The 12,481-nt window shown below is 40.1% G+C and overlaps 2 protein-coding genes across 3 annotated transcripts in view; one reads left to right on the top strand and one right to left on the bottom strand.

Moving 5' to 3' along the window:
* The window catches only part of cog5 (component of oligomeric golgi complex 5), a 17,953-nt gene extending 5,472 nt beyond the window's left edge, over positions 1-12,481 (top strand). The window contains exons 7-24 of one of the 2 annotated variants that reach the window (XM_061761525.1): positions 23-143; positions 322-452; positions 1,839-1,998; positions 2,734-2,846; positions 2,961-3,038; positions 3,181-3,262; positions 3,401-3,596; positions 4,265-4,426; positions 4,547-4,646; positions 5,657-5,767; positions 6,805-6,867; positions 7,129-7,232; positions 7,544-7,781; positions 7,872-7,948; positions 8,260-8,386; positions 8,500-8,579; positions 8,911-9,053; positions 11,901-12,481. In XM_061761525.1, the coding sequence (XP_061617509.1) occupies positions 23-143; positions 322-452; positions 1,839-1,998; positions 2,734-2,846; positions 2,961-3,038; positions 3,181-3,262; positions 3,401-3,596; positions 4,265-4,426; positions 4,547-4,646; positions 5,657-5,767; positions 6,805-6,867; positions 7,129-7,232; positions 7,544-7,781; positions 7,872-7,948; positions 8,260-8,386; positions 8,500-8,579; positions 8,911-9,031 (2,064 nt within the window). In that variant the 3' untranslated portion in view covers positions 9,032-9,053; positions 11,901-12,481. Of the gene's footprint in view, positions 1-22; positions 144-321; positions 453-1,838; positions 1,999-2,733; positions 2,847-2,960; positions 3,039-3,180; positions 3,263-3,400; positions 3,597-4,264; positions 4,427-4,546; positions 4,647-5,656; positions 5,768-6,804; positions 6,868-7,128; positions 7,233-7,543; positions 7,782-7,871; positions 7,949-8,259; positions 8,387-8,499; positions 8,580-8,910; positions 9,054-9,510; positions 9,777-11,900 lie in introns of those variants that run through there. The other variant, XM_061761526.1, reaches the window with a different exon arrangement.
* ndufa5 (NADH:ubiquinone oxidoreductase subunit A5) lies at positions 9,456-12,006 on the bottom strand. The gene is made up of 5 exons (XM_061761528.1): positions 11,892-12,006; positions 11,335-11,379; positions 10,490-10,606; positions 10,086-10,151; positions 9,456-9,608 (listed from the first exon to the last, which is right to left on the bottom strand). The coding sequence occupies exons 1-5, from the start codon at positions 11,910-11,912 to the stop codon at positions 9,507-9,509; spliced, it is 351 nt and encodes a 116-aa protein (XP_061617512.1). The 5' UTR covers positions 11,913-12,006; the 3' UTR covers positions 9,456-9,506.

The following is a 12,481-nucleotide window of genomic DNA, read 5'->3' as shown; positions in this document are numbered from 1 at the left end:
CTGCTGTCCCTTCACTGCCCAGGTGGCCTGCGACCTTCTGAGGAGAATTATTCGGATCTTGCACCTAAGTAAGAGGCTTCAGGTTCAGCTTCAGGGTGGCAGTCGGGAGATAACGAAGGCTGCTCACAGTCTCAACGAACTAGGTCAGGGCATGCAGTAAATAGTTTCACCAAACCTGGAAAAGATGAATGCTGCAAGACACATTTTACGCACTTCAGATATGGCGTTTTTGAGCTCATTCTCTATTCACACTGCCACATATGCCACACAACTAATAACGTTAACTATTGTTTGCCTTTCCTTTTCCCACAAATACTCCAGATTATCTGTCACAAGGAGTCGATTTGAGCGGCATTGAGGTGATTGAGAATGATCTGGTGCTGATCAGTAGAGCAAGGCTGGAGGTGGAGAACCAGGCCAAGCGATTGTTGGAGCAGGGCACAGAGATTCAGGTACGAAACCACACACACAAAAAGAAGGATCATGACGAGGACTGTGCAAAGAGACTGTACTGTTGAGTGGAAGGGAACTCTATCTACTATGTTACTTTTAAATACAATATTGATCTTGTATTCTAATAAACTGAAAAATGAATAGAACAATGTGTTTAAAATACAAATGTGAGCTTTCCCTAATGATGATGGTGTTCATAGAGGATTGAATTTGCAGACTGATACTGATAATTGGGCCGTTATAGCTATGGCCGCATTTTTCAGAATGCTTTTGATGGTCTGGTTTGCAAATGGATGGACACTTGTAGATCATGGGTTCTCAACTGGTCTTGCATTGTTTTAACACCACCTATTTTAAGTGCACCAGTCCCCCCTGTAACAAAGCAGCCCCAAAATATGATGATTCCTCCTTTGTGCTTTATGGTTAGATTATGTTCTGAAGCTTGCAAGTACTCTCCCTTTTGATCCAACCCTAACAATGGTCGTTATGCAATTTAAGTTTGACCAGATCACAAGACATGTCTCCATCTAATATAAAACCTTTATCCTTGTGTACAAAAAAACTACTCAGGGAGGGTCCAGCACTGATTGTCACAGTGCGATTGAAATGACCCAGACACACAAAGATGCAGAGTTGAAAGGAGTTTTGCCAACGGCGATATGGCATGACTCCTTCTTGTGACTGGTCATTCAGAAGTTACAAAATTGCATTGCTGAACAATACGGAAAAATAATATTTGTTTATGGCATTTCATAAATGTTTACACAACCAGAAAAAGTTCTCCCCGCCACCTCTCATTTTGCCTGCGCGACTTGGTCACCTCTGTGCCAACCGGTATTCACCTGCCTTATACTTTCATTTCAAAAGGTGCCGTACAAATAATAATGATAATTAATATTTTCTTTATTATCCACTTATTGTTGCGGTTTCCTCGTCGGCATCGGGCGGAGTCCTCGTATCTCCAAAATCCTCACTTTTCAGAAAACCCCCCAAAAAACGGCACATTTGTGAGCCATTAACATTGCATTGTCAAAGACAGTAAGCCATTTTCAACACTTGAGGTTGGTCAGTAATTTGTGAAAATGACACGCACTCGCGCGGACCAACAAATTAGTATAGATTTGCGGGGGGCGGGGGAAATGAAATTGACTAAATTTGGACATAGGCGGTTTTCAGCCAGCGACATACATGCTGAATTCAATGACTTTGTTGCTTAAAGACTCGATAGTGTACATTTATGTGATTGACCATGTTTCAAAGGATTCCTAAACTTAACTGGTGTGCGTCTCATTCTCTAAACTATATTCCAAATTCTGGTTGAAACCCCCTGCCAAGGCCGGTGTGCATTTTTTCTTTTGTTTATTTTTTTTCTCTGTGTCTGGCAGAATCCAACGCAAGTTGGCACAGCCTTGCAGGTGTTCTACAACCTTGGTAGTCTGAGGGAGACGGTCAGCTCTGTTGTGGGCGCTTACCAGACTAGCATACAAGACAGCATCAAAAGTGCTCTGGACATTAAGGGCCTGACACAGCCAGCCAACCCTAGAGGTGAACGCATAACAATTAGTGTCTCTTCGAAAGAAACACTGTTTGTATATTTATGTGTACTTTGCAAACATGGCTTTATGTTCGTCCTAATCCACGAGTCAGGAAAGTTGAAGTCATGTAGTGTTGTATTGATAACAGGGAGAAGTGGCCCAGATTGAGTGTGCCCTTAAATGTGTGACGGGAGTCATTCTGCATCATCGGCGTATGAACAGTGCTTGGATTAAATCAAAGTTGAATTATACCATGATTACAAGTCTCTTCGTTCTCAATGCTTTTCTTTTATTTTATAGGCGAGAGTGCCATAAAGTTAAGGCATTTTGAACCACCTTTTTAAAGTTTTTTTTTTTTTTTTTTTTTTTTTTCTTTTCAGTCCTTTTTTGGGAGGTGGGGGAAACCTGAAAACACAGATCTGGCCACCATTACTGGTTTTGTTCGAGGTTCTACTGTAATACAGTTTTGAAAAATTGCCGATTGACTTGTGCAAGAAGCTTATAGATTGTCGGAAGAAATTTTTGGAGGCTGTGGTCCTTGGTAAATGTGAGCAACCTAATAATAACATAGGATGCATTTATCATTATCCAGGGCCATATTTTCCAATTTTTCATGGAAACTCTACTACAACTACTACTGTATATCTAGAAAAGGGTGGTGAAAATAATGGTGGCCATAACTGTACACTCAAATGTATTTCCTGAAAGGAATTGAAAGTGTAGCCAATGGGATTTCTGCCCTCAGGTGCCCCTGGGAGAGCAGTACTCCCAACTCCAGGCAGCACAGCAGCTTTCCGTGCTGCTCTCTGGACAAACCTGGAGAAACTAATGGACCAGATATTCGCCGCATGCAAACAGGTAAGGAACTCTAGAATGACAGCCAATCTAGTCAGATAAATTTAGATTTTCAGCAACTCTGCATTTAAGTTAAAAAAATATATATGTATATATTATTGATTCAATTTTTCTTAGGTGCAACATCTTCAGACGGTCCTGATGAAGAAGAGAGACCCTGTCACTCATAGGTGTTTCATCGATGAGATTATTAAGGTTAGTCACGACCACTGTTCAGCATTCAAGTGAAACATTTACCTGTATTGCATTTTTTTTTTTTCCCATTGCTAAACTAAACTGAAAGTAATTGTAATTTGACCAAAAGTGAGAATATTTACGTCATAATATCTAATTACAGGATGGTGAGCCTGATATACTTTACACCTTTTGGACTGACGTAACTAAAACATTAAGAGAAGAGTTTCACAAAGCAACTCAAGGTGAGTTTTTTTTTTGTTTTTTTTTTGCTTGTAATATACTAATGCAATAAGAATAAAAAAAAAAAATCATAATGTGGTTGATTGGGTGAAAAGTGTAGTGGAGCAGATCAATCTGATATCTTGTTTTCCGTACAACAGCCTCATCTTACCTGAAGCAAGCGTTTGAAGGAGAATATCCCAAATTGTTGCGGCTGTACAATGAGCTATGGCGCCGCCTCGAGCAGTATAGTGCCAGCCTGCACAGCTCACTCATAAACAGTGGCGGTATGGATGGCACCTTTGAGCCAGAAACAGACAGCCTTGACCTATTCTCTCAAAGCAATCAAGACTACAAGTAAGCATTTCACCGAAATAACTAATTAATTTGAATCGCAGGTGAACGTCGCCTCAATGTCATGGAGGTTGTGACGGATGAAAAATTGCGAGCTTGTATATCACATGACCTTTCACAACAAAACATTAGTGTATAAATACGTAGGTTAGGCTTACGCTAAGATCAAGCCGAATGAAGCAGGAATTAGTATGGAAGACTGTTTATGGAAACAACTGAATACTTTGACTTGACTGTTCGCCACGACAACTTCAAATTCTGCCAAACAAGTGCGGCGTAACCATAAGTACGCAGTTAATAAATCCCACAAACCAAACTGCAGATTGCAACAATAATCGAAACAAATCTGTGGCCGCTACCATTTGAACATGTCCAACTTTTCATGTTTCATTAAAAACATGATAAACGCTGAACTTATCTGATCTCCGGCCAGTAACGTCATACATATGAAAGAGTAGGGAAATTAAGAGTAAACCTGTTTATATGACGTAACACCTTCCGTTTTCAAAAACGGGGATAAGCACCAGCCAGGCATTCCAAGTGAGGAAAATGCGGAGTAACATCGTCTTTGTCTTCAGTTTCATTCACAAAATCGAACGGGGTGCATCCGGCCACACACACAGAGCAGTTTATTTTGTAATATGGCCGCCTATTTATTTGTGTCTGTGCAGCGCCAAGAGGGCTCTCAAGGATTCTCTTCACCCGTACGAAGCAGCTTACCTCTCCAAGTCTCTCTCTCGCCTGTTTGATCCGATAAACCTCGTGTTTCCAATGGGTGGGCGCAACCCCCCCTCCAATGAGGAGTTGGACAGCATCATCAAGACTATCAGCAGGCGAGTACTTTACATGCCAGTTACTTTTCCCTGAGTGCCTTTGACCGCCTTTTCCACATATTTCAACTATTATTTCAATAACTAATGAAAAGCTGTCAAATGGCCTCGTTTTGTTTGCAGCGAGCTGAATGTAGCATCTATGGATTCCGACCTCTCTCTCGCTGTTGCCAAGAATGCTGCCAAGACTGTTCAACTCTTCTGTGTCAAGTCTGAGCAGCTGGTACGTTTATATGCTGTGTGCATGAGTGGATGGGGTGGGGCGGCTTTCCAACCGGAGGGGTCGCGGTTCTCGCTGCGGACAAGAAAATGGCAATTTCCAGTTGTGAAAAGGGTGTACTTTCATTCCAATATGATTTGTAATGTCTGATATTAAGAATTGATATATATTACGGTACATTTTCGCCGCTCACCTGAGAATCATGACGATCCATTAAATAAAAAATTGGGGGGATTTCGTTCAGATATTTACAGAAGAGGAAGGGGGGACATAATTAGAGATGTCCACATATATTTGGGTGTTTTGTGGCAATAACTGACACACAGCTTTTTCTATAGTGAATGTCTCTGGAAAGGAAAAGTACATAAAATAATAGGGGATTCGTGCCTATATTTTCAAATGGGGATGGGAACATAATTAGAGGTGTCCACATAAATTTTGATGACGAATGGTCACAGTTTAGTGACTATAAGCAACATTAAGAATTTTTAAATTGAGCGTGGACTCTCCCAACACGGAGGATGTTAAAAACAAGAAAAAGAAAAAAACAAAATTATGTTGGCGCATACACGGAGCAGAATATTATTTTTTTAAATACAGATAATACTTCATATTTGGAACAAATTGACAGTGTGCATTCTACATAGGTGGAGGGGTTTTCCTGATTTTTCGTGTCCATTTTGAGGTTGTGCATTATACACCAGAAATGATGGTAGTTGTTGGAGAGATTTATTATAAATATATACTTTGTGCACAATCATTGATTGTATTGTGTTCAATCATTGTATAAATATGAAGGTTAATTGGATTTAAATGTGTCTTTGTGTATTGGGAGTGGGTGTGGCCAAGACTTAACATCCTATTAAGGTGTGCATAATTAGGCAATTTCTTATCCTCAGGCAAAATGGTTGAAAAATCAATTTAAAAGACTCTAAAAAGCCCAAACTCATCAAATGTCCTGGTCTCAGTGATGGAGATAATTCATAAAGTGCTAATTTTCTTTACTGCTGTAGTTGTGTACTCAGAGTGATGCCAGTCAGGTGATTGGTCCGTTATCGGAGGGGCAGAGGAGGAACACTGCAGTGGTCAACTCACTCCACCGTCTGCAGCAGGCTGTTACCAAGGTAAGATGAAGATTCTAAAATTCCTGCAATATGGGCTATAGTCTCCTGTTTGCGCGCAAGGTCTTTTTTTATGCGGCTTGTGCGTTTTTCATCTATGCGTATGCTCCCGTCCAAACTTCTGACAGACCCACCGCACGTAACCCGGTAATGAGTTCGCAAACGCGTAAGAGGCACGATTCCTGAATTGCTGAGGCTAGCTGCAAATCATGGATCATGGAGTTTTCTTGAGACTTGTGAATGTCATTGAAATCTGTGAGAAAAAAGCAGCACTCTTTCAACATGAAAACACCCTAGTAGATGTGTCTTTTGTCAGTCGGGATGTGCTCACCGCTTGGGCTAATACACTAACACTTTGAAGGAGAGCGCGTTTTTTTATTCGGTATGAAAAAAATGCAACAAGTAATTTAATCAGAATCCTGTGCTTATGAATGAATGCATGTTGGTACGTCCATTATTAAAAGGTTCTATAGATCAGCACCTATGGACCGGGGTAGTCACTCTTAACATACATTTTGACAACTGGCATAGAAATAAATCAAAAATAATAATTTCTGTATATATTTGTTTATTTAACTCACCATTGCACCATTATGATGAATGGGATACAAGTAATAGCCGACTCATAGCGCCTCATCTATCGGCTCAATTTTTTTTTTTTTGTTCACGCTCTCTTCATACATTTAATAGCTTTCTGGAAGTCGCTTACAACATGTAATGAGTGACGTATGCTGTAACTAAATCCAAACTTCAAGTGCAATATGATATTTCACCTTCACGGGGCGCTGGACTCATTATAGAGAGAGTGCGGAAAGCCAGATTTGACATTTCAAGGTTGCGCCACCCAGAGTGCTCATCAGACACAAAGGTACGTAAATAACAGACTTAAGTAGCTGGAAGAATCCCCGCTGCCAGAAAAGGGCGGAATTGCGCCTTTTCTGATCACATGGGAGAATATGGCCCTATGATTCTAAAAGAAGAGCAACGATTTCAAATAAGACAAGTCAATATTTGACTGTCTTTTTGTTCTTTTTTTCCAGATCATTTCTGGTTTGGGGTCAAGTCTGACAGCTCCCGCAGAGGCCCTTTCTTCTTCTTTGGAGGTGATCAACTTAATACAGCTATTGTATTGTATTGTTTTTTTTTTTCACCCCAAACTGCGTATGGTCAGTGGATTCGGTCATTTTTAAACACAAAAGAATGGAAAGAAAAAGAGAACTTGATTGGCTATATGATTCTAATGTGGCAAATGACTCTCATACGGTGATTTGCACGTCATTTGGAACACGCGTATTTCAAGTTATGACCGTACATGTCAGCACTGTGCAAAGTGGCATTTTCCTCCCTTCCTATTTTGTTTTTAGGAAGTGCACGCCCTGATGAGCAGTGCGGTGCAGCCTCTCTTGCAGTCCGTAAATGATTCTATAGAGGCCATCATCATCACGCTACACCAGGAGGACTTCGCAGGGTCAGCTATTATTATTATTATTATTTTTTTTTTTTAAAACCCTTTATCACGATAAAGATACAAATGTACACAGGTATAGTGATTTCAGGCTGAAGTAGTAGTAAAAGACTGAGTGGGGAAAAAATAATCTATAGTATTTTTTTTACATCAGTTTTTGTCAGCATTCTGCAATTTTAGTGTGCATGATGTTTTAGAGCCCCTAACATTGCCTCGTTTGAAGAATGATTGGTACTGGTTAAGGGCGAGACGTTTTAGCTTGGCTCACTGTGCGCTAATTTGACATGGTTTCTTTTTGTTTGTGTGTGTCGCAGCAAGCTGCCCAATCCTGCTAAGCCTGATGTTCTCTGCTCACTCTACATGAAGGAGTTGCAGGGCTTTATCTCCAGAGTAATGACTGACTACTTCCGACACTTCGAGTGTACGGACTTCATCTACGAAAGCACCGAGTCCATTGCTCAGAGAGCCATCGAGCTGTTCGTACGGCACGCCAGCTTGTTGCGCCCACTGGGCGAAGGCGGAAAGATGCGTTTGGCCGCTGACTTCGCACAAGTTAGGGCTTAAAAGAATGTCTTCAATTGACTGATTAAGTTCTCCCACATGATTGAGAATATTTGTACTATTTCCCCCCCAACCCCTAAGATGGAGCTGGCTGTGGCTCCACTATGCAGAAGAGTGTCTGATTTGGGGAAACCTTACAGAGTGCTTCGATCCTTTCGGTACGTAGGCTTTGTTGAATCTCACAAGTGCTTGGTGCTTTAACTTCCACTAACCAAAAGCTTGCGCTTAATGAACCGGGGATGGAGGCAAAGAGAAAGAGTCAAATCTAGAAGTATTTTTTCTGGCCTGTGAAAAATCTGAATTCTTTGTCAGGTTTTTTCCCCCAAAAAGTACTAGGACTAAATATATATATATATATATATATCACAAAACCTGGGATTTAAATATACGTAGGTAATTACGACTTTTTTTTTTTTTTTTTTTTTTTAATCTAATCTACATGACTGTTGATCCTACGGTTATCTTTCAGGCCACTGCTGTTTCAGACAAGCAATCTGGTAGTCAAGAGCCCAGCTGTGGGTGACTTGATTCCTCACAGCACTGTGCTTCACTTCCTCTTCACCAGGGCTCCGTCTGAGCTCAAGTCACCTTACCAGGTCTGTATAATAATAATAATAAAAAAAAAAAAAATCAAACTTGGTTTAAATGCCATTTTTAGGAGCGTGTGCAGCTTACACGTGAGTATAATATTCCCGTGTGTCACCCACAGAGAGCAGAGTGGTCCATCGCTCGTTACTCCCAGTGGCTGGATGACCATCCCTCAGAGAGAGACCGTCTCACGCTCATCAGGTAATCGCCTCAACAATAATGGTCATTGGAAAAGCCATTTTAAGTGCACAAAGTAAGGCGATATAGAAATAAAGTTGGGATTTGCGTCAAAAGTCCCACACCATGTACAGTTGAAACCAGAAGTCACTATACGCAAACCAATCATTCATATGATACCCAAGACAATTAGGCTACAAACGTAGAGGACTTTTCACATGCTCATTTGTTAGTATGAATATTATTCCGATCAGGTTGTGCACTTCCCACAGAAATAGTTTTGCACCAACCATGACAATTGCAAGACGTAATGCTGATCATGTGAATATTTATCTTTGGGTCTGCTCTTCAATAGGGGCACTTTGGAGGCGTACGTCCAGTCTGTCAGGGCTCGGCAGGGGAAGGAGTTTGCACCAGTCTATCCCATAATGCTCCAGCTATTGCAGAGAGCCACTGCATCGGAAGTGAAAGGATGACGACAACCGAATGCTTAAAATGGTTCTTAACTACTCTATTCTCTCTTCGAACGTGTATTTCATTCTTAGATTTTTTTTTTCTCCCAGTCGAAACTAATGAAAAATTAATCTTTGGCCAAATTGTAAGTGAATACCTAGAAGTTTCTCGGTTTATTTTACTGTTTGCATGGTGACCTTGATAGGCACCTATAAATAAAAGGAGTTATAATTATTATTCTACTGGAAAGTAAACGTGAGGCTTCCAAAATATGAAGTGCAGTTCTTTGTTTCCCAGCCGAGCTCCCCTTAAATTACATTAGGTGAGTATTATAATTTTTTTCCCCCAGGCAGTATGAGTAACAACAATTGTATTCACTCTAAATTGCATTAACAAAGATTTCCCAAATAATTTGGATTCAACGTAGTCTAAATGATAGACTAGATATCTAAGGGGAACTATTTTATTAATAATGACCAGTAATATTCACAAATGTTTTCAGATGGGCCATTTCCACTGGTTGGGAGGAGCCTCCTCAATCAGCGGTTCCCATGGTTTCCACTCGGCCATTTTTCTTGACAGAGCCAGCTCACACTCTGCCTGTAAACAAAAATAACATGTTCATGGTCATTCACACCACCACTGGTTTAGTAGAACTCTTAATTGTCAGGCTTCTGCAAAATCACTACAAGACCTAATAAAGTTGAACTTTACATACACTATATAAAAAGATAAGCTTTTTTTCCCCCCCCTGGATCATCTAGAATTTGACTGAATTGAGTTATTTTTCTTCTCACGGTCTATAGGACCGTACATGCATGGTGATTTCTAATGTATACAATGACAGGACATCGACTTATTTGTATAATTCAAATGAAATGGTTTTGATGTACCACATCTGTGAAAATGTAAATATAATTTGTGTCTGCCAGTCTGTTTGGGGCGCAAATGAGGTGACCGCAAGTAATGCTGTGAAGTTCACCAAATCCTGCTGTACTAACATTCACGTTGGATTTTCTCATCATTCAACAATGCTACATTTTGAAATTCACGACAGCAGCACGGTTAAAACATTACCTGGAAAATGACCTCTTCAATCTGTCCACCATTGAGCTTCTTCTCCAAATTCTCAACATCAGACTCCTGTGAACAAAACATTTGCATCGCACAGATCAGAAAACTTTATGAATAACATTTTATTGTCAATGATATCGTAATGTGCCCGTGGTTCAAATATCGTAGCCAACAGACAAAATCACTAGAACAGTTTGTTGGACCCTCTGTTGTTTTCCTTGAGTTAGGTTTAAAGTTTCATTTGCTCCGTGTTGCCACTGACACAGTCTCATTGCAAAGTAGTGTAGACTTGTTTTGTTCTCTTTAAGCACAAATATAGTTTGTATACAATTGCATTGTCACTTTTAAAAGTGCCCCTCAATATGTATTATCATAATTTTTTTTTTTATATTAGAAGTTAAACTCACCGTTTTGACGTGGCTAAACCTCTCATTGACCAACTGTTCAGTATACTTCCTGTAGGCAGCGTCTTGCGGCATGGTCTGTAGAGATGCCAGGATTTTGGAGTAAAGAACCCTCAATCGCTGAAACAGTCAAGTGCAGTTTTATGTGGTGATAGGTCACAATCATTATCAAAGCACTTAACAAGCCCAAAACTAAGGTAACGTAATTGGTAAAAGTTTCTGGTTATTTTATTGGCGTGTAGTTGTGAGGTTTGTGTATTAATATTCAATGACTCAGTTGTAAGGGTTTTTAGTGGCCAGGTAAAAACACAAGCTCGTGCCGACAACAACAGCCCATGCTGACATGGTGTGAAGAGGCAATTTCCTTGGTTAACCAGTGCACTACTCCTCACACTCAACACTTTAACTACAAGTACTGTGGTTGTAGAAAATAGAGCTAAACTTTGCTCTTTACTTGCATTTGTTCCCGTTGATATTGTTAGGCTAAGGTTGGTATTTGTGAATTTATTTCAATAAAACTCTTGACTCGTATTTTAAACAGATAAGATACTCAGTAAGGTTTCTTTATCTGCCATAGATCATGAGTCCAGTTGACCTTGTGAGTGTGTAATTGCTGCCACATTTAACTCAATTGGCCTATAAAGCTGACTGTATCAGTATTTGAGTAACTGCACTACACTAACCTTTCAAAAAAAATAAAACTACACAATGCACTAAAGTCGCAATATAGCGAGGGTTTACTGTACATTGGTACCTTGTTCGGTGAACACGCTCATATCTCAAATCACTTAAATGAATAGGAATCAACTAATCCGTTCCGGTCTGTGTGCCTAATGTCAACCTCTTACCTCATGTGGATTGTGGGACACTGCCAGGCCAACCAGGCCGGTTGTCTACAAGGGAGAACATTAGGAGACTTTTTAAAACAAGGTCTTGATTTGAACAAACACATCTCATGTTTTCTAAGGAACCTTTTACAGCTAGAAAGAGCATTATTAGAAGCTGATGCATTTACGTTGGTTGATATCATTGGAGAATAGCAAAACAAAACAAAAAAAGGCACATTTGCCACCAGTGTTTTGCAGAACGTGTTTATGTTAGTTAAAAACACGTCGCATGTAATTTTTTTCCCAAGTCTTGTATTACAGCTGTGGTCGCTCAGTTAAACGGTGCCTGTGAAACACATATCGCTGAAATGTTGCATTACCATGCTAAATACTCGCGTTGAATAGCCCATGAAACGAATTAAGCTCCAAGCTCAAGCGGTCACGTTCAACGATGCCAATAACGTCTCCTACAAAATAATCTTGGATAGCGATGATTAAACAATTGAAAACATAATATTCCGCTAAATTTCATCTTTCTGGCTGATATCAAAACCTCAAACATTGACCTCTACTTTTACCTTTTTCAGGAGTCCAGCCATGGCATCACACAGGACGGGGTCAGCGATTTCCGGCGACTGGTTATGACGTCAAGAGAAGTGAGCGACGTGCTTCCGGCGGCCACCTTGATGGGGGCAACGGTGCCGAGGCAATGCACAAACATTGAAAGTTATCGCTTGCGCGTTTCTCAATCGAGTTTCATAAGGTTTACCTTTTTCAAGGTCAAAATGAGCTGTTAATCCAGAACAGTTGATTTAAATGAAAAAATAAAGCCAAAAAAGGTTTCATGTCACTTAAAACTATCCTACCTGAAACATGCAGACCCTCAATTTTTTTTTTTGGTTGTCCTCCATTGACATCTTGTGGTCAAGCAATATTACTACACAACTTCAAAATCTAGTTTTCATTTTGAATTTTGGTTTATTTGTGTCATAGTCTGATCTCATTTTTGGTCAAATTGTAAACGTTTTGTCGTCTTACCTTTGCTGTACTTGTGGATGAAGTCTCCCTCGTAACAAAAATCCCTGTTACTTTCTTGTAAAAGTCCTAATTATCTCCTTGGAACTTCAAAAGTGAAAAGATCATTGCCAGTAAAGAAAGTCTTCCTCGA

Source organism: Phyllopteryx taeniolatus, chromosome 22 (assembly GCF_024500385.1).
Source record: "Phyllopteryx taeniolatus isolate TA_2022b chromosome 22, UOR_Ptae_1.2, whole genome shotgun sequence".
Lineage (NCBI taxonomy): Eukaryota > Metazoa > Chordata > Actinopteri > Syngnathiformes > Syngnathidae > Phyllopteryx > Phyllopteryx taeniolatus.
The sequence above is the reverse complement of the archived record's forward strand: the minus strand, read 5'-3'. Positions and strand labels throughout refer to the sequence as shown.